Here is a 21693-nt window from a genome sequence, read left to right as displayed (position 1 = left end):
TCACCCTGTCGATAATTTCCCGCACCATCCCGTTCCAGCGTCCGTCCCGGTTCCTGGTCCCATAGGAGCCGTCCCTGACTAGGCGCAGCTGGTAACGGAAGCCCAGCAACCGAGACATCTCGCGCACCAGGTCGACGCAGAAGCCTTCGAAGCGGTCGTTGCCGCTCAGTCTGGATGCCGACTCTTTCAGCATCACGTAAGGAGCGTTCTGCGTATCGGTCGTTTCCGAGATGCAAACGTAAATATGACTTTCTTCCCGAAGTGCTATATGTTATAATGAACAAAGGTAGCACAGTTATTTCTGGCAATAATTTGGCCCTTGTCTGGGAATTTAAGGCCTTCAAATTCCCGGAGAAGCCGAAGATAAGCGAAACCTGACCTTCCTTGGCCAGAGTCTGGGTATTAACTCGCCAAACAGGTGCCACAGTTAGGCTCCACCGTGCGTAGTTTTGCTGTCTCACATCTCTGAGCATTAATCATCAAACCAGTGCCAAAGTTAGGTTACACTTTTGCTTCTTTGGTTATCACGTGGCAACATTGGCCTAAATTCTGCGGCAAGTGGCAGATTTAAGCCGCACTGCTGAGTCTCATGGCATCTATGTCTCAAGTCTGGAACTTTGGCAATTAACTGATGATTCACGAAAAAGCCACAAAAATGCCAAATAAAAGTGCTAGCTCTCACTAACTAACGCCTTAGTGCAAAACCGTTTTAGGCCCACGCTAGGCCCCTGGGATAGCAACGATTGTGCCAAGTTCTGCGTTTCACTTGTGTACTACCTGGTTTTCTATCTGGTGCCTTCTCCCATAATAGTTCTGCAGCACGACATTAAAAATAACAAAAAAAAAATTAATACGGGCTAATTGAAGACTTAAAATAATAGCAAGAAGTGAAAATTGTGATTTTGGGGCGTTAAATGTTTTTTTTCTAGATCTTCTTTTTAAGGTAATGAGTCAATCTACACACCGTGAGCGCCATTAAAACCAAGAAATACGATCATGCTTGGCCCTTTTTTGTATTAAAAGTGCGAACAAATAAACATTCCGATACGACTTTTTTGCTCTCAAGATATATGAGGAAATTGAATGTGGTCCCGATGTTTCCCTGCGTTTTAACTTTACGCTCGCATACCTTTACCCTGTCCTGTGCAGACGTTAGTGCCAAATGTGAGCACAAATGGCTACATTTCCCAGCCTTCTGTGAACGGTGAGGGGGAAACGCGTGATCCACTAGTTGACGCAGCACCACCTGGAATAGTCAAGGCCTGCTAACGTTCCAGTCTTCCCCATTGTAACGTCATCAATGTCGGATAACGCCAAATCAGCACTGGGATTTAGACTTTATGCCGAGTGTTCTTCAAGACGTTGAATGGACACAAGGCACTGCCGAACGCCGAGTCAGCCATCTAGAGCAAAATATATGTATTATCTCGGTGTCACTGCAGTGAAGTCAAAATTGTAGTAAACTGGTTTTGACTATTCAAGGTGGTGTTGGCTGAAAACACCCCCTTTCGTCTATCGATTGCGGCCCCTTTAAAACAACAACCCCTCGGCCTATGACAGCCCCTTTCAGGTCTCGCGGATATATAAAAAAATGAACAAATGAAAACAAATGTTTTATACAGAAATTGCCACGATAAAAGCGCTGAAACTATAGACGATACCAAGGGAAACTCAAAGCGATATATGTGGATGCTTGCCATATTCCGCTTGTTTGTTTCTGCGTTTTATTCATTGCTTGCTTAGTTTTCAGTGGTGTATATTCTAAGAACTTAGAGACCTGATAATTCAATTTATACTTAGGATACTTTTGAACATTATATTATAACAAAAAATCACAAGGTTTATTCTATTATTCGAATTCAATTACTCATTAAAGTCCGGCCCACCTTTATATTCCCGTTGAAATTGCATTCGTTGATTTCTTTCTTAAGTTCGTACCATTCCCTGACAGGTTATGTTAAATGTCCTGATCTATAACGGCGAAGACGTTCCAGGGCTGACTGATTTCAATCGTTTTACTTGTGTTAGTTTATTTCACAGTCACGAGATTTCAGACAGCTCTTTTTAAGCTTCCCTTCTTCGGTCTTGTGTTCTGGAGCAAGACTAACGTGATTCTTGTCTGCTTCACTAATTATGTTGTTTCATGCTCTCATTTTATTGTGCTTATTATTTACATGAGCGGTGACCTAAACGTCATCTAGTAAGCAACACTAAAGTTCAACTTTAATATGTGCAAGGCACTGGGCGGTGGTCAAAATTAATTTGTTGGATGCTTGATTTGTTTAAACGGTGTGCAGTAGAGGTTTCGAAGATATCTGACATGAACAAATTTATGGTGTAGCAATAAAAGGTGATCACATTTATTTTTAACAGCATCTAATGTGACGGGTGTATTCTCATGAAATAAATTATTACTTCAAAATTTTAGCGAAAAGAGTACGTGTACATTGCTGGCGCTTGAAAAGTATTAATAACATGACATTATTACACCGTAGGCCCGGAAAGAATGCTAGACAAGGAAGTTAGTAAATATTCCAAATTGCAGTATTTGTCCTGGTAGGTATCATCAAAGGAGGTTTCGCCAGTAGTGGGATGCCTGGTCGGAATCCAAACAAGACAGTCTTAATCCGAACCAGGACGACAACTAATGTCTAAAAGGAAACTAGCTCCGTCTTTGTCCTTCGCTGTTTGCTTATCGGTCCAATGCTCTGATTAGCTAGTAGGTCTAACATCTCGGCTGAGAGATATAAAACAAGAATATCGTTCCCTGTCTCTGCGGGAATAGACGGGATGTACTTAGAAAAGTTGGGCAGCCGCGTAACGCGAGAACAAGAGCCGAGCCCATCACGCAAGGCAACGCATTACAGTCAGTCAAAGAAGGACGAAGAAAAAAATAAAAGAATAATGAAAAGAGGGAACCTAATTTCGGGCTGAATAATACAAGACGTGCATAAAAGAATAAAATCTGACACAATAATACCGCATGGGGAGGGGAGGGGGGTGGGCGAACCGAATAGAACATTTTGTGAAGACGAAAACAATCAGAACCGAGATGTCCCAGGAATGAAAAAAGTGGAAGGTTTATGCGTAGGAGGGTTCGTCTATTAGGCTTATCTATCTCGAGGTTAAACACAAACTAAAGAGGAGGAAGAAAAACAAAGACAAATGTTTTCAGAGACTACTACATAGTAACGTCACTAATAAGAACTAGACGTTTGAAACACTTCTACGAACGCTCTGCGATATTACCGCAGTTCAGAAACCACCAAACTAACAAGGGAGGGTTCTGTCAGTCAGCTGACAAAATAAACTTTGACACTTACAATGAGCGTCGTAATCTTGAATGTCTTGTTTTGAAGCGTTTCCATGATTTCCTCTTGGACCATTGACGCCGTCCTCGTTATCTTGAGTCCGGACTCGGGTGACCAAGATCCTATCTGTGAAAGAAGTGTGCGAGGAAACAAGGTTAATGACTAACGTTCTCGGTCGCTCACCTACTCACGTACGTTTCTCTTTTCTGTCTTTTTTTTTTTTTTGCGGTATATTGGCGAAGGCGTTTCCTGCCTTCCAACCCTATAAGGCCCCTAGGCACCATTTTGTATTCACTCCACCTGAAATCGTCTTTAATTTACGTCTCTTCATTTCTCAATAATATTACCCTCTCAAATACAACAAGGGACTAGAAGCGGTTCGTCAACTTTTAATCTCATCCGGGTTGTTCGCAAGCGAATGTTGAACATAGGTTGATCGACTCTTTACATTGTTAATAATTGCAACTTTCTTCTTCTTTTTCTTGTTTAATTCACATACTTTCCAATTTTTTTTTTTTTTTTTTTTTGAGGGGGGGGTTAGAGGGTTTTAATCTCTTGTTGTCCTGAAGTAGAGAAATGGAGCAAGAGAATGATAGAGTTTGTTACTGAAACGTAGAAGTACGTTTTGTAAAATTTGGATTACATTTTTAATTTACAAAATACATTGAGAGTGGTTAAAAAAAGTGTTTAAAACTATATGCCATATCGAAAATAATGCATTGTTTACCACTTACAGTAGCCTGAAGGAAGTGCCTCATGAATTATTTGATTTTGTAAAAAAACATTAAAATGTGAGTATTTTTACATATTTTTGAAGCAACTGCACGCCAATCTTTAGAGCGAACCAGTTAGCTTTAATTCGACAGGTGTTTGCCGTCACAATTAAGAACAAAAAATATATCTAGGTATGAGGAACACTGAAGAAATATAATACCCAGAAAAGAAGTCGGAGAGCGGTAGGATCTTAAGTGCAGTGTAGGAAGATTTAAGTGCGTACTTTCATTAGGAAGGCTGAAAACTAAGACCTTGCAAGAAAAGAACAGCAAAATGTTACTACAAAAGTCCGTGCAATGATATACTTACTGCAAATGAAGGTTAATTTGCGGGTTGTTTGTGTTGCCGTGAAAAATTAAACGCTTAATTAACTACCTTATTATCCTACGCTGCATTCCGTTCAGCGTATGATTTCTGTAAGATTTTAGAACCAACTATTTTTTTTTCAGTCAGCGGCAATGCTTTCTTTTAATAAGGCGTAATCATATTGCTATAGCACGGAGCGAAAAATCTTTGAAAACCTTGCCACTTAGTGAAGAAACAAATTATCGGTTCTCTCCTTTGTCTATTTTCTGTTTATTATCAAAATATTTTTTTTTTGTATAACGTGGGACCATGTCAGGACAGTAACTACAACATGACCCACAATGTTAATGCGAAAATAAACCTATTAAATATTCTTGAGTATTTCGTACGTACGTTTCACATCTTAGCAAATTTCTAAATTAAATTTTACACGATTACGTTTATAAATGTGGTTCTTTTTTAAAAATAAAACGGTTTCATGAATGGTCTTCGAAACATTATGGTAAATCAACTTTCTTCCAGAATACTGAACGCGAGCTTGCTCCTTCGATGGATCAATTTAAATTATATATCTTCAATAAAATGCTTAACTGAAAAACTGGTTGATGAATATTTTAAACAAAACAGCAGACTTCCAAGCGACCAAGCACTGAAATGAAGTTTGTTGAAGTTGTTGAGTATTGAAGTTTGTTGCACAGTTTTGACCTTTAACCTTCAATTTTCATGATGCCCTGCTATTCTTCCGAATGAGAAACACAGGCTTTGGTGATTTTTATTTTTCAATGTTTATAACTTCGCAGACTATTGCCTTAACACTATTCGCTATTCAAGAGGAGCCAACGTCCAGCAAAAAGACTCAAAAAAGAAAAGGGGAGAGCTACTATCTCTACAATTCCGCAGCGAAAACTGGCGCGGCCTAGCGGCCGAAACGCAAAACATAATGAAGCGGCTTAAATCACGTCGCTCGAGTTACGAAGAGTAAACTGGAACATTGTTTCCTTCATTGATGTTTCAGTGGGCGGTCCGGTGTATACAAAGTGCTTCCGGAAACGCGGGCAAAATCGTTCTTGCGGAAACTACACATCGCACAGAAAAAAGGTTGATGCGTTGTGGTTTGTGTCATAGGTCCCACTATGAAAAATTATTTGCATTCAATATAATTATGTAATAATTAGTTTTGAGTAATTAAGTTGTTAAATATTGATATTAAAGTGATATCCTCAGTTAGACTCTTGCTGGGTATAATCGAAATCTACTAAATGCACCCACATTACAATGATATAAGTCACGCGCAGCATTTGTCGGCGTTCCTAAAAATGCTCAATGCGGACGCGTTTCTCGGCTTCGGTTTCTTATCCGAGCGCATCTCAACTCGAGCAATCCCGCTCCCCGAGTCAAAAACGCGCAACGCACGTGCTACGCGTTGCGGCGCACGTGCGTTACGCATTTTATACCCCAGTCAGACAGGCGTCTGGAAGGCCTTTGGGGTAAATGTCCTTTAACTCAAATGTCATTTAGGTGGTGTCAGACGCGCAAGTCAAATGTCATTCGGGCTGAATGACATTTACTATCAACGGAGTTACAACAACTCCGTTAACTCCTCAACTGCCTTCTCCCGTTGACAGCGATCACGGACGATTACGAAAATATATATAAAAAAAGATATTCTTATATAGGTATTCCTCAGTTAGAATTAATTTTAAAACAATATATGAAGTTCTCTGCTTACGTTAGAGCGACTTTAGCGTCCTTTTTCTTGTTTATGTATGCAATCACGTCTTCCTTTGTTCCTTCCTGTTCGTACTGGTCACTGCTCATCACTGTGCTAGACGTTCTCATCTCTTCGCTCTTGATATTTTTTTTTGTTACTTCTTTGTTCTCCTTCGCTTGTGGTTTCGTTTCACAGCTTACCTTTAATTTTGCAGTGCTCTTTTGTTTTTTCGCTTGGACGACCAGTATCTGGCCCTCCAAGCGATCGGCTTCACTTTTTGCCGATGACGCGGCAATTTGGATGGCAGCAAAAAAGCTTTGCTGCTGCGCGTGAATACAAAAAAAGAACAGCAACCTGAGTCTCCGGCGGTTCCAAAGGCATCGTTGTCAACACTACCGGAATCGGTGGGGTAAGCAGAGCAGACCGAGAAGACGAGGAGCCGGACAAAGAACAAACTCGCAAGCCGAGGAATAATGAGCTTTCGCTCAGGAACATCATTGTTGCCTTTAGAGCGGGTCCTACCAGCACGTACAAAGCAAAGTTGCTTCTTCAAAAAAAAAAAAAAGGACAAAAAAAAAAAGACACGTGCAATTGTTAAAAAAATTTAGATAAACACAACGCATAATATTATTTACAAGAATAAACAGCAACACATCAGCAATGTTGTTTATCGACCCATTTACTATGCTAAATGGGGGACCGTTGTCTTCAACAAATCGAAAACTACACTTACAATAAACATCTCCTAAATGACCCTTGAGATGTTCTCCGAAATGTGTGACACCTGAAAGCTTGAATGACCTTTGGGAATTTTTGATGCATTTTGCCTCAATGGCATTTGAGTTGACCGTCTGACAGGGGTATAAGACACCAGGGGCAGGAATGCCCGAGCGAAGATGATCTCCGATGAGAGAGCCCGTTGAACATTACACGCAGAATAACCGAAGCGGTAAGTCATATTATTAACTCATACAGATTAATTAAACTTTCACTTGTTTGTTTTATGCCATATGTTGTGATTTCAGTTTTATATCTAGCTAGAATTAGGTTCCCCACGAAAGTATACACTTTCCGAAGATTCGATGGTCAATAAATTATTAGCAAACCGTCATCCGGTTTCAGGTTGCATTAATTAAACAGAGTGAAAAGTTGCTCCACTCCCTATACGTAAAAGATGCGTAAAATGCTGAAAACGTGCACGTCGCCATGACCTCCTATCTGGATTGCCAAAAATACCATATATGCATTAACACATAAACAAGTTATTAAAATTAATAGTCACCCCATTCGTTATCAGCTCTCACGCAAATTGTTGTTCGGTAGAGTGCGGGCTTGTGAAACGTTAGGCGTACGTAAACTGAAAATTTGCAGGTGATTATGAGTACCACTAAATTTTGGAACCTTAGAAACGTGCAACGTGCCTCATTCCACAGAGCCGCCTAAATGATAGAGTGTGACGCGCCCCCAGTGCTTGGCTTGCCACCAGCCATCTTGTTTGCGCCAGCGACTCAGCGCTTAGCATAACTGTGCGACCCCCGTCTTCGAGCTTTGAACGTTACGCGAGCTTTAGAAGCTACGTGCGCTTTATAAACTCAACCGCTCATTTGGCACCACGTGATGCCGAACACTACGGATAGTCGATCGAAGAGATGCAAGGGTGGTAATGAAAGGTAGGAGATTTTGTCGGTGATGCGAGCGCGTGGGTTCCACTCTCGTGCCATGCTAAACGATCGATCGTGTCTGTCATGCCGAAGTCGACGGTGCCGTCGTGAAGGGGCACCAAGTGTTGGCATCGTCGGGACGTTACTCCGGTCCTCTGACCTAAATAGGCAAAACAACGCGCTGTCCTCTAAGCCAGAGGCACTTGGAATACTTTTCAATTGATCACGACTGCTGGCCTCACAGCGCTCTATTAACGTCCGGCCAGTAGCGAAAGTACACATTTTAAAATATTTGTAATGCATAAAACATTTTAGATAGCATGCAGTGCCTAACTGAACAATATTTAAGTCCACCAAATGTAAAAAAACGAGAGCGTCAATGGTCGATAACTAATCCTCCAAGCACCTTATACAAAATAAAAAAAACATTGGATAAAAGTCGGTGTTCAAGAACACCTGACGTCAATGTTCACTTGGTATACAACCTTTTAAAATCACCTTATCTTTCGATATCTCGCGTTTAAAAAAATTTGCAATCTTTAAGAGGTACAATTGATTCTTCAGAATTCGCGGAACGTAATAATGACATGGTAACCCTGGAGCCGGGGAAAAGAAGGAACGTGGGACAGACACAGAACTTTAATCGCGGATATGAAAACTCTTGCTAATTCTTGAAGATCTACGCTTCAAAGATATAGAACGTTACCGTAATTATTAACGAAACACGAGTGGGGATTGCGAGCGATGCGTTAGCGGTTACACTTTGGAGGCAAAACAAATTAAACATTACCACGAATTCTCATGACCACAGAACCTAAATACACTAGGCAAGAGGCACAATCTAAAATAATTACCTATTAACTTATTTTGCACCATAAATCTAAAATAACGAGAAAATGCTTCAAGTGGAGGCGACTTCGCGTATGTTGAGCGTCATGGTTTACGCCAACGTTACTAAAACACTCAGTTGGGAAACTCACCATCGAAACCTGGGCCGCTGGCGTTCACCGAGACCGAGCTAAATGCGACAACAGCGCCACTTTTTATCGTTTGTCTGCACTGTGGTCACCTTGAGCTTTTTGAAAGCCTGTTTTTGCGTAAAAACAAACGAAAAAGACTCTTTTTGTATGAAATTTATTGGAGTTTAGTACAAAAAGAGGGGCGCGTTATGTTTTTAAAATCTTTAGTTTGCAGGGTTTTGCGGCACAATTAATATTGTTTTTATGCAACCATGCCTCAGCGGGCCTTTCGGGTAGCGCGTCCCGACCTAGGTGCATTTTAACTACGGTAGTTCAACGCGGCGCGTCCGCCGGGGAGACGGGGGTGGCACCCCTGTAACCTCTTCCGCTGTATCTGTTCTTAAAGCCAAAATACAAGTCACGTGCAGCTCCTCGAGTGGCCGCTGCGGGAGAAATGGTGGCGTTGTGTTCGTCATTAGTTCGGTGCTCGGAGACAGATTGGGGCACTTTGTCAAAACTGTCTCTATGGAAGTTTCCCAACCGAGTGTTTTGGTAACGTTGGTTTACGCCGAGACTGAGCTGGGACACTATTGGCGTGACAAAAAATAGGTTATACGGCGTTTCACAGACCCTTTTTTAGGTTATACCATCACGTTCAACATGCATTTCTAAACATTTTTAAACAAACCCACAAAGCTAAACATCATCGGAACCTCCACACATTCCGCTTGAGAATAAACACACGTCTTCACTAGTTAGCTACAGGTCGATCCCCGCCTATGCTTAACTGAAAGGAATCTCTCACAACAGGCGAAAGTAGTCTGCTCACGCTCACCTTTCTACTTATGCTCACTTGGAAATCTCGTTGCAAAGTAATCCCGTTCCGCTGATTAATCTTTCATTATTCACTACAGGTACCCCGGCCTGCAGTGCCCGTAAGGGCATTATAGTGGAGAGGAGTAAAAAAGTCAATGATGCTACAGTCAGAGTGCCAAGCTGAAATTTTAATCAGTTCGGTTCCAGTTAGGGTTCGCAGCTTTAGGTTCACTTACGGTTTACTTTCAGGAACCCAATATAACGAAGCTAACCGGTTTGAACCGGTTTGAACCGCTAAATTGATCATATATATGCAGGGTTGTTTTGGCTATACGAAATATTTCTGCCGTAAAACGAGTAACTTTTGCTAACTTAAACATTGCTCAGTAATAAAAAAAAACATTAACTTAATAAATTACATTTTAATAATGTTAATAAAGCTACATCGTACTCGTTATGAGTAAAGAAACTACGCCGGTTTCTATTATTCCCTGGCGAATATCAAAATATAATGTACGTTTTCCCATAGTTTGCCAGTCTTCCCACGGGAAGTTTTCCAGTCTTCCGACATACGTTAACGTAGTACATATGTGTTATATGACGTAGGTTTTCCAGTCTTACCATGGGAAGACTGGAAAAGTAGACTGGTCGCTGTCTGCTTCAGTATGAAACCGGAAGTCCGTAGACACTTGCGCCAGCTGGGGCTCTGGCGTTTTTTATAAAAACTCTATGGTTAAAATATTTCACTTTGACAAAAACACAACCCTTCCTGCCTCCAAGGAGTACAAATAGTATGGTCGAAGCTAGAAACTGGAAGAGTGGCTTTTCTCGTGGTCCAGAAGTACATTGCACTCTCTTAAAAATGCCTGCGCGTCTACCTACCCGCAAAACACTCGAAGAGCCAATCTCTGTGATCTACCGAATCAGCTCAGCGAATGATGAGGTGGAACATCTGTTTAACCTCAAAATGAAGTCTACGCTGTTGCATTACGCAATGCAAAGCGTCATGCTTGCAATGAGTAATGCCACAGCGCAGACTTCATTTTTACGTCTAAACGGATTTTCCGGCTCATCATTCGCTGAGCAAATTTCCTAGATTGCAGAGATTGGAATGAAGATTGCTGTGTGTATGTTTATACAGCCGGAAGTTAGTCTGCCTCAGTGGGCGTCTGGTGTATCAGCTGTAGATGAGCAACTTAGCGAGTGCGGTAGAACCGCTAACCTGGGGTCTTCAACGTGCACCACGCAGTAGTGATACACGACCGACCGCAGGTACGACGCTTATCCAGTCGAAACGGGCAAGGGTGGGGATTGAACTCAGGATCCTTAGTTCTGCAGCAGAGATTGGTTATTTGAGTGTTTTGCGTGTAAGTAAACGCGCATGCATTTTTATATTGCCGTCTTTTTTTTTGTTTTTCATTTTGCTTTTGTGACCCCGAAATTCTGAGTTTTTCGGATAAATCTGAATTCTAAAAATTTTACCGGCAAGTGTTTTTCAGAGTTCATCGGATTCATCCGAAAACACAGAACCTTGCAGTTACGAGGTTTATATCTAAGGTCGTCGGACCCTTATATTTGTTGTGAAATCTTCAGATAATAATTAGATATATTTCTATAATCATCAATATAGTTGGCTGCATGATGTTCACGTAACCGTTTGAGACAGACATGGGAGTACCAGACCCAAAAATACACCAGCTGTTAAGCCGATCTGCAGAAATGAGATTTTTTTTTGTTCGCTGTTTTGCAGTATTAAACATAGGGTAGCGGGATATACCAAAAAAGGGTATTGTGCTCACATGATAGGTCTGAAAGTAAATAAACTAAATTTTGCAGAGAGAAAGAGAAGATCGACAGGACTTCGTCCGATCTATTTTCTGTCTCGTCTGCATGTTGGTGTTTCTTCTCTACCCCAGTCTAAGGGTAATCCAACATGGTTAATATACACCAGCTCACCTGAACCCTAACGATAGTTTCAATAAATGGTATTCTTCAAAAGACTCCCATACACGATACCTTCTTGCAAAAAGAAATTCACAAAGATGGAATGATATTCATAATAACATAAAAACCGCGGAGGACAGATAAAGGTTCCTTTAATCCCAACATAAATCATATTCGGGAATAGCTTGCATGAACTCGAAACTTCCTGAAATACTGCCTCTGGAAGCTAATCTTATAGTCGGTTTTATTTGCACTTGTTTTGGGCCCTTGCTTTACAACTCTGTGATTTATGAGTCATGCGCGTTAACATTTTATTATGCAGCGGTATATCATCGCGAGATTACTATGTGTACTGCACAACTTTACAATTTGAACATCTAAATTTGCAAGTGTTGCGAGCATCGCATTTTACAGGAATACACAAGCGTTTCACAGGGTTTGCACGTGACGTCATCTCACTCTATGCTGGAGGTTATTGCGATTTATTCTTGCTTAGAAAATCAAATCCGGTGGTGCAAAATGCACGCAGCAGAAATTCGCCCTCAGCCTAAGCCATGTATTTGAGAGATACAAATTTTTCGTGCTTGGTGCAGCGTCGTGCGGGATGGCGCGAGCGTCTGCTATCACGAAAACGCGCTCTGTGGCAAGAATGTTTTTGCAAACGAAGTAGTTTCCAGGGCTACGCTTTCCGTTCTGTGTCAAAGATGCGGGGAAAAAGAACCTTTTCAACAGAGTATGTTTTTAAAGCAACCCCCCCCTCCCTTGTTTTTTTGTCTTCGTTGCTCCTCCAACACTTTTCACACAGGAGGGACTCCCTCCTCCGTTTTGGGGTGTGAATTCGACGATAGTGCTTCTGTCACGTGTTAGCATTAATCCTCCATTACTTTCATTTTGCATCCAAAACGTTTAAAGTTTCAACGAAGTCTAGAAAATAACTTGAGAACCACGCTCCTGTGAGACTTAGAACGGTCGTCAACGTTCGTCTGTTCCTCTGAGGCCACTAGGATCTTGCTTTTCGGGTATCCCTCCCGTACATATATGTATTTCTTTGTAACGTCGCACAGATAAGTCAGATGTAGCCCTTTCAATTCTACTATTCTCAGGGACAACTTCATGAGGCGGTTTAGCAACAACGAAAGCATGTTTGGGTGCCTCAATGCCTCAATGACGAGTACATGTAAAATAGGTCATGCTACAGTTTTTGTACTTTTATCAAATACCGCTAAGAACTAATCCGTGACACTTACAACTTGCAAAAATACCTATTAGATTTACTTTCCGGGCTAAGGAAGGAATATAAAAAATAAAGAATATAAATAGCTTCTTCAGAATAAGCGGCCACCTGATCTGACGCTAATTATATACCGTCAGTGTTCACCAGAGTCATAACCTGGGATTGCCAAAGCATAAAGCATGGGCTCACCTTCAGTCATTGTTAGAGCGGCAATTCTGATCTTTGATTGAACACAAACCATTACCAGAATGTTTCGCGATGCTGACTGCCATGAACACCAGTACTCTGCTCGAGGGCATGACAGTCAAGTGCGTCACAGTGTCACGTGATTGGCGGTGATAAGTTGTGAAGCCATGTGACGTCACGGTGTCAACAACTCCGATGAATCTAGTTGTATCCAGAATATAAACCGACTTGGAGCAGTGAGTCGCGCAACGTCACGGCGCCACGTGCCGTGACATTACTTTACACCTTGTATTGACACCATGACGTTTTGTGACCACGTAACATATAATTAATCATAGCGCCAATACAAAAGCGCCTCGAAAACCCACAATTTCTTATACATTGATGTCCTCTATATATGATGATTTGATCAATGCATAACAAAAAAAGCTGCCAGTTCTTCTTTTTCAAATATTAAATTTTAATGGTAACAAAAAAAAAAATACCGTGGACCGTTTTTAACCGGTTGCCGATATATATATATATATATAGATTTCGTTCAGTTCCAAGATGGTGGCGATGATTTAAGTGTGGTTCAGTTTCGGTCCGGCTAAAAACAACGGTTCGGTTCTGGTTTTCGATTCGGTTCCGTTCCCGTTCGACACTCCTGCTAAAGCACATTAGGTAAAGCACGCGCTACTTGAACTCGCCACAAGCACATCTTGGCAGCATGTAGTTCAGACCCAGCACTGCAGCTAACAACCCCCCCCCCCCCCTCCCCCCGCCCCTGTGTTTATACCGTTGACAGCTTAACCACGTCGAGGAAAGTTCTCCTCATCACCAGATGTTGTAGGAGGGTTTACGCAGAAAGTGCACCAGCCACGACTTAAAGGACGACCACCGGACATCAGGGATTATCTCGACGATCATATTTCCTGCTGCCGACAGCGAAACGTGGGTTTTGTTCACAGTCTCCTCACCTAGAATCACGCCTTTGATAGTTTCGCCCAGAAAGTGTCATCAGTCTCGTGGGGAAAACTGGTCACTGCAACACCTGGAGACTCCGCAAACGTGTATTAGAATGTGTAGCGTCGTTAGACGAGGGGCTCTCCGACGTGCCGTCGGGGAGCTTCTATCTAACGACGGCACGCCTTGTAATGACGCCTCCTTAACGATCCCGCACCACCTCAATGTTGCTCTTGACGGCCCCGAAGCAGCGCATTCGTCTACACGAGTGGAGACTATTCTGTTTTGTATGGGAGGCTCTCTTGACGCCTTCGTAATGTCATGGCGCCGTTTTTCAGCATAAAGGTGCGAGCCTCTTTATATTTGGCACATACGTTCTACGCAAATATGGCACGGTTAGTGACATTGCTTCAAAGATATTTATTCTTCGAGAAAATTATCGCAACACATGAAGATTCAAGAGCGGCGTCAGACGCAATCCCACTTCTTGCTGAGGGCGGGAGTCTATCGCTTCGGTCAAGTGTTGGTGTGCTTGTCGAGACTAACGCGGCTACAGGCGGAGTGGAATTTCTTAAAGGTAGTGCACCTGGTGAGAAGATTTTTTAGCAAAATGCGTTACGAAACTTAAATTGTCCCCACCATTTCCTCTAATTAAGTCCTCAAGCGAGTCGCAACACCTGGCAAACAAAACGGTCAGGTTATTGAAGTCTTTAGCAACTTAACTGGGTCTGTCGCCCAGACAGAATCATCAAGGTGGTCCTGACTGTGAGGCGGCATGGAGCTCAATGTAGAGCCGAAGCATTCATCGAGGCAGAAGCACGAACTGCTCAAGCTCCTTGGAGCTTTGCGACTCTTCCGCCGCACCCTAGAGGGATCGCCGCGGGTGGGAGTCGCCAAACACGGGACTGTAACCAATGACGCCTCGCGCTAATGTTTTTAGTCGCCGGACTTTTTGCTATGAGGTGTAATCAGAGCCTGAAAACATTAACGTGAAAGCCTACGCAAAGTAAATGAAATAGCAGGTAAGCGCATAAAAACGTCACTTTAACAATGTGGCCGGCGTGGTATCAGCTACATTTTGATATTTCACCTGAAGAACTGCCGTGTAGCCCACTAACTGAGCACTGCTGAATTTAACTGGCTGCCCCGCAACAAACCGTAAAAGTTTACTATGTTTAGCGACCGGTGCCTACGAAACAAAGCACGGTTTCCGCAACGCGGAACGTTAGTATAGTTTGGTTTTCATCCCGTTAGGGTCTCGTGGCCGTAGCGAAGGTGAGTCACACTCTGACGCCTCTTCGAACGCACAGCTTTTGTCGTTTATCTTTTGCTTTATTTTCGTAGAGTCTGCACACACTAGATCTGTTAATACATTGTGCGGAGCGAAACATTAGCTGAACATAATAATAATAATAATAAAATTTTTATTTCGCATTTACAAAGTTGGAGGCCGAGAAAAAAAAAGCCGCACGAAACGGCTTGACGAGCTCTCGGCCCCCGAATCGTATTCTACAGCAGTGACAGGGTGAGAGAGAACAAAAAACACGCACGCACACCAAAAGCAGTAATCGGCTATAACAAAATGGCATATCAACGCACACAACTTTCATGTTGACATTATCAAAGTGAACATCACTGGGAATAAAACAATTAAGCAGTTTAGGTGTTCTGTAGGATAACATTTATTTTCCTAGGTTTAATCGGCAAATAGGTATATTCCAGTATTCAGCGTTGCGAAATACATAATTGGGAACGCGTTGGCTTAAACAAGACAGTTCGATTATGTAAGTACGGTTATTATGCGATGCATCCTGTACAGGTTTTCTGTATGCGAGCAGAACGGCACATTTGCAATTTTACGTAACATTCGTTTTTGGAGTAGATGTAGTATCTCAAGATTTGTTGTTCTGGGAGTACCCCAAAGCAGCTGGCAGTAATTTAAATGAGGAAAAAATAGAAAGGTATAGAGTAATACTTTAACTGAGATCAGAAATATATATCGATTCAGATATACATAACCTACAAAGTTTGGTAATTTATTTTTTAAGTAATCAATATGATTGTCCTATGTCATGTTTTGCAAAAACACAACGCCAAGCGTTTCGAATGAGTAAACCAGCAGTAGATAAATCGCCGTACCTGTGACGAGAGATAGAATTGGTGTTACATTTTGAGCGAGCTCTTCGAAGATATTGATTTAGTAGGTACCGGAACCGTGAGGAACGAAACGTCAGAGATTCGTTTCACATATTCCCGAGCAAACTCGCACGCGCGGTTAGATCGAGTGTACGTGTCGGCTTTAGTAGCAGCCATGCTGCGGAGGTACCGCGTCACGTCTGTTTTTTTGTTTTTTTTTGTATTTTTCGGATCATTGCTTGGTATTAACACAAATCGGTGACACGGCGCCACCGAAGCGGTTTAACTGGAAACTTAGGAAACCTAACTTAAAGCTGCTGAGTGATGAAACATTCTTAGAAGCAGTAAACAGTATTTTCCAAAGTTCGCGTGAGCAACGGAGGACGACGTGTTTGAGACGTGGGAACACCTGAAACAAGACTTTAAAATGACCGCTGTAGAAAGGTCGTCAATTTTAGCGTTTGAGGCTCGACGCGTGAAAGCAGTTAAAACGCCAACTTGGCAGTACTGACGAGAGTTGAGTCTGAAAATCCTGGCATTGGTCTTAAAGATTTGGAAGTTGTTAAAGGCTGCCTAGACGAGCTGCACCGTGAACGGTACCGGGGTGCCGTATTCTGACCTTGCTCGGAAAAGTATTCCTTAGGAGAGCAACCGACGGAGGTGCGCATTGGCTGATGAGAAGACGTGCGCGCTACGTAACGAGAATTGGGAAATCAAGTACCGGGGAGTCAGCAGCACGAGCATAAGTACTATCGAAAAGGTTTTCCTCGAGCAATATCAGCCAGAAGTTGGCATATTAGGTCGCCCTCACTCACCCTCACCCTCACTCACCCTCACCCTTACAGGCACACTCACCCAAGCCCCTCACTCACACTTACCCTCACAGCTAAGCTCACCCTCAGCTCCTCACTCACCCTCATCCTCATAATCACCACTCACCTTCGGCCATTCACTTACCTTCACTGAACCTCACGGCCCTCACGCCCCTCACGCACTCACCGCCATCACGGCCATCATGGCCTTCACGCACTCATACCCCTCATGTACTCAGGGACCTCACAGACCCCACAACCCTCACAACACTCACGGCCATCACACCCCTCGTGACGTCACGGTCCTCACGCACCCTCACCTCACCTGTCAAGATGAGGATGAGTGAGGGCGATTGAGGGCTCTCATGAGTGAGGTTTGCCGAGGCGTGCTATCAGAAATTCTTCGATAGCCAAGTCAAAGGAAAAAAGACCCCGCGTGCGAGGGACTACTTGAGTCTCTTCTTCAGCTCGAGCAAAAGGCGCAAGAAAGGCTTGAGGACGCTATCACCAAACAGGAGATGGAAAGGGCCATTGACGATTTGTCCAACTCAGACTCCTAGCACAGATGGCTTAAGGGCGCCATTTAAAAAAAAAAAAAAAAAAGATAAAAAGCACCGCATAGTCACATTTTTTGCATGTTTTTTTTTCTAATTGTATAAACGTAAAATGCTACCACCTTCGTTCACACGAGCGTACACAGTTTTATTCCCTAAGCGTGAGCAAGCGTGAGGACGTCGATAAGTTACGGACACTCATGGGTTACCGACCTATAGCGCTGTGTAACGTGGACTACAAGATCTTCACGAAAATCTTAGCACGAAGTTTCTAGGGCGTTACCCGCAAACTTGTATGTGAACACCAGACCTGTGGCAAGCAGGGCTGCCCCATAACGACAGAACATTCATGCGGCACGTACTGCTTCAGAGGCATGCAAATACCGCATGGACCAAGTTGCCATGCTTCAAATCGATCTCGACAAAGCTTTCAATTGTGTTAAGCACGACGTACTTTTCGACGTTATAGTAGGAGTCAATGTTGGTTCCGTTATCTTGGAGTGTGCCAAAATGACTTACAAGGAATGTACGACAAGTTGTATCGTTAACAAGGATTTAACTGAAGCGATATGTGTTCGTTCCTCTTTCAGGCAGGGATGCCCTTCGTCGCTTTCACTTTTCAATGCATACTTGGAACATTTCAGGTTTCAGCGTGCTCAACAGCGAACAGTGTCGGGGGTTTATTTTGGGGCGTGCTCAAGTGAAAGGTATGAGATACGCAGACGACGTTGCGGTTTTTTGTCTAGATAAGCAGAGTGTCAGCGCAGCAGTTAGTTTGGTTAATTATTTTTCTAAAGTCAAAGGCGCGGTCGTCAACTGGCGTAAGTGCCGCGGTTTTTGGCACGGGGCGTGGGCGACAGCGCCTTCAGAGTATGAAGGCATTAGCTGGGGTTTCAAACCGTGCCAATAACTTGCCGTGCCACTCAATTTTTATCGGGAAAACAAGCGCTATTGGTCGGGTGTCGCCACTGACCTTGACAGGCGCGCTTTTCGCTGGAAAAGGCGTGACCTGTCCATTTTCACCTGTACGACTTTCCGTACCGTGTTTCTTTTTCCCCAATTATGGTACGTCTAGCCAGTCATTTATTGTGCTCGTTTGAATGTGCAAAAGCTTCATCACGTGTTCGAAACTTTTATCTGGGAATCGTCTTGGGAGCCTATGAGATGTGATAATTTGTTTCATCGTATGAGTAACGGAGGGCTAGGGATATCAGAACTGTTTATGCGACAGTTGGTATCACGGTTCTTTTTTTTTTCTTACGCAATCACAAGCACCCCCTCATACGCGTGCTCATCCAAACAAAATTATCACTTCATTGGCCATCGTTCCTTGTGTCACCTCGTGGCGGCGGGCCATCCCGACGTCTCGGGTTCCAGATAGGGGTTGTCAATGGCCTGCGTTTTTTACGTCGCGCTTCTCGTTGGACTACCTCTCGGTGGTATGCAAGAAAACGCTAAAACGTGACTTGTTGTTAAGTATATTTCCAGTGCCTGTGTAGAGAAATGTTGCTTGCAACGAGGGCCGTGAGGTACTGAAATGAATGAAGCGTATTGCATTCCCCCTTCAGCAGACATTTTAATGCGAAAGCATTAACTGGGGTGTCATTGAGCTAGCCGACGCCATCAGCTTTGAAACCATGCAAAACCGCACCTTAACGAAACCACGCGCAAAGCTAGCCAACAGCACCTTTTACACTTCGGCCCCACTGGCTGGCGCGCGTCGACGAGGCTACCATTGGCCGCTGCGCGTCAGTTTGTGCGGTGTCATCGTGACTGTGCTATCACACTGTTGTTTTATCACTGATCACCGCGTTCGCTCGCATCTTATCGCTTGTACAGCGCGTGGCACTATATACGACGCATGGAATAAACCAAGGGGTTCGTTCTACTGGAAACTATGTTGCTGTTTTTTTCTTCCCCGTGCGGCAAGGCACACGACAGTTCAAACGATTGCTCACCCGATGGCCCTGCGTGTCCGCGAGGCAGCGGCTCCACCGTTCCGCGCCCAAGGTCAGCGCGTTGTATGCCGCAGCTTAAAGGGGCACTGACACATCAAAATCATATTTTATTTTACTATCCGAAACGATTGAAAACGATGCCTGGACATTACCCTCAAAATTTGAAACTTGGGAATTCAGTATTTCTGAATTAAAAAAACAATTTCGAAATGCCGAATTTGAAGTTCCCGCGCGATCCGCGCCAGTGCAGTGAGTCAAAGTTTGCGGTCTCCTGCGACTCGACTTTCTTTCGGACCTCCGCTCCACGCTGTGAAGCTAAGCGCCGTTGCATCCGCGACCCGAAGCGAGGAGGAGGCGAGCAGGCGGGATAGAAGGGTGCCGGCGCGGGAAAGGAACCGGTTTCCTCCCCGACTCGCCGATAATCCTCTGCTCGAGCGCCGCCAAGTTTTCCGAGGGAGCATACAAATCCAGGAAGCGACATCACACCGAAATCTTATTTTCGGTATTTCAAAAAGAAAGGCCGTAGTACGTTTGCAATTGCGTTAAAAAACATGTTTTAGGATTGCCGTTATTAAATGTTATAGAAAGGTCGCCTACAAAGCTTCTAAATTTCCTGTTTTTTGACGTCACCGATCAAAAGAAGCAAGGAGGTGAGCGCGGGAAATATAAACGCCAAAAATAAAAAGGCGCGCGCGCGCGGGGGGAAATTTTTTTTCGCGATGCGGCTTTTTTTTGCGTGTTTATGACTACAACTTGCATCGTTTTAGACAATAAAAAAGAATACGACCTTTGGGGTGTCAGTGCCCCTTTAAAGAAGGGAGCAAAGAGCGGCGTGCGTGCTTTCGCATTCACAACTCGTAAGAAGTGCTCAGGTATACCTTGAGACTTTTTCTTTAAACTGCACTGTAATATTTTACCTACGAAAGCTTGTCTTGAGGAAAAGGGTGTAGATTTGCCATAGCCGGTGGAGTGTAGGTTGTGTAAAAAACCTGACGCCATCGAGCATGTTTTCATAATCTGCTGGGACGCAATTGTTTTTTGGGGACGTGCTCCAATGTCCCTCGAAGAAGGACCTCTGCATTTGACCATCTGGCGTACATTGCTTCAAAGTGAAAAATGCTGATTGCGTGCAATATAATATGTTTTTCATTTTGGGACTCTTTAGCTTTGGGCGGTCCTGCATGGCAGTTCGGCATGAGGACACCAGTACCAAAGAAGTACGCTTATATTTCTTTACACTCACAAAACTGGTCGAAAGTGTTTTGGCCGCACGCAAGCCTAAGCCAGAGTGGATGGGCTTGTGTAAAGCACTGCTCGGAATGCTGGTTTTTAAATATGCACTGCAAAATCGTTGGGGTGCATTTTTAACAGGCATTGACGAGTATTGCTGCCTGTTACTGTAATAAAGAAAACAAAAGCGCGTCCGTGGCTGAACGGTGATCGTGCCGGGCTTACACGCAGAGGTCCACGGTTCTATTACTGGCAACGGACGTACATTTTCGATAGTTATGAAAATATCGCGTTCTAGTAAATTCAAAAACCCTGTTGCTTATTCGAAGTTAGAATGCTCCACGCGCCGAACCTTCTATGCCGATTGTTTCGGAGGCACTCGCGTGCACAAAAAGTGCTCCTCGTGGCGAGCCGGTGTCAGTCTCGCCCCAGCGTTCGATCCTGCTGTGTCGCCGCCATCAACGCCTGCGACATTACTCTTTTTCCATTTTTTTTTTCAGGCACAGGTTTTCCGCATTATATGTTTAGTTTGCTTCAGTTTTCACCGCGTCGTCAAATCCGATTCGTGATAATATTTTCAAGGTTTAAGATGTTCTACTCTGCGTAATACATTTTGCGCGCTCTTTGTCCATGCACGCCTCTTTACTACTGCAAACATTTGAGCAGAAATGTTTTGCTGTTTTGGAGATTACTGTTTGTCCTTTCTCCGTTTGTTCCCCTTCTCTGTTGTTTCTTATGGTTATTTAACAGAATGACTGCTATTTTTGTGAGCGACACAATTAATGCAGGAAGGAACGTAGACGTAATGCAAGGTAATTTTCTTTTCACATTGCACACTGGCGATGTCATTCTGGCGACACAAAATTTCTAAACACTCTGAGAATTCATTTTTCATACCCGAAAATATATCTTCCACTACGAAGCGTGTGGAATTAGTACGAACTCAGCAGTAATACAATTTGCTGTTACGTCTTATTGGATGTAAAAAAAATGCTTTTGAGGTAAAACGAAACTTAATTTCTGAACAAACTGCCTGCCACGGCGGAACTCAGAGATTGCAAAAAGACATACTAATTAAAAAACTGCTTAAAACCAATGTTGTTTCGAACACAACCATCACATATGCGTTAATAAAGCGGAGGAAAATGTTTTATGC

The 21693-nt window shown here is 43.3% G+C and overlaps 1 protein-coding gene across 3 annotated transcripts in view; it reads right to left on the bottom strand.

The window, feature by feature from the left end:
- LOC8027838 (glutamate receptor ionotropic, kainate 2) overlaps nucleotides 1–21693 on the bottom strand; it is a 319417-nt gene that overhangs the window by 126564 nt on the left and 171160 nt on the right. For 2 of the 3 annotated variants that reach the window (XM_029994322.4, XM_029994324.4), the window contains 2 exons: nucleotides 3324–3437; nucleotides 5–208 (listed from right to left, as the gene is read on the bottom strand). In XM_029994322.4, the coding sequence (XP_029850182.2) occupies nucleotides 5–208; nucleotides 3324–3437 (318 nt within the window). The remainder of the gene's footprint in view (nucleotides 1–4; nucleotides 209–3323; nucleotides 3438–21693) is intronic. The other variant, XM_029994323.4, reaches the window with a different exon arrangement.

The sequence above is a fragment of the Ixodes scapularis genome, unplaced genomic scaffold, assembly GCF_016920785.2.
Source record: "Ixodes scapularis isolate PalLabHiFi unplaced genomic scaffold, ASM1692078v2 PGA_scaffold2__306_contigs__length_199485367, whole genome shotgun sequence".
In the NCBI taxonomy this organism is placed as follows: Eukaryota; Metazoa; Arthropoda; class Arachnida; order Ixodida; family Ixodidae; genus Ixodes; species Ixodes scapularis.
This window is presented reverse-complemented; position numbering and strand designations above follow the sequence as displayed.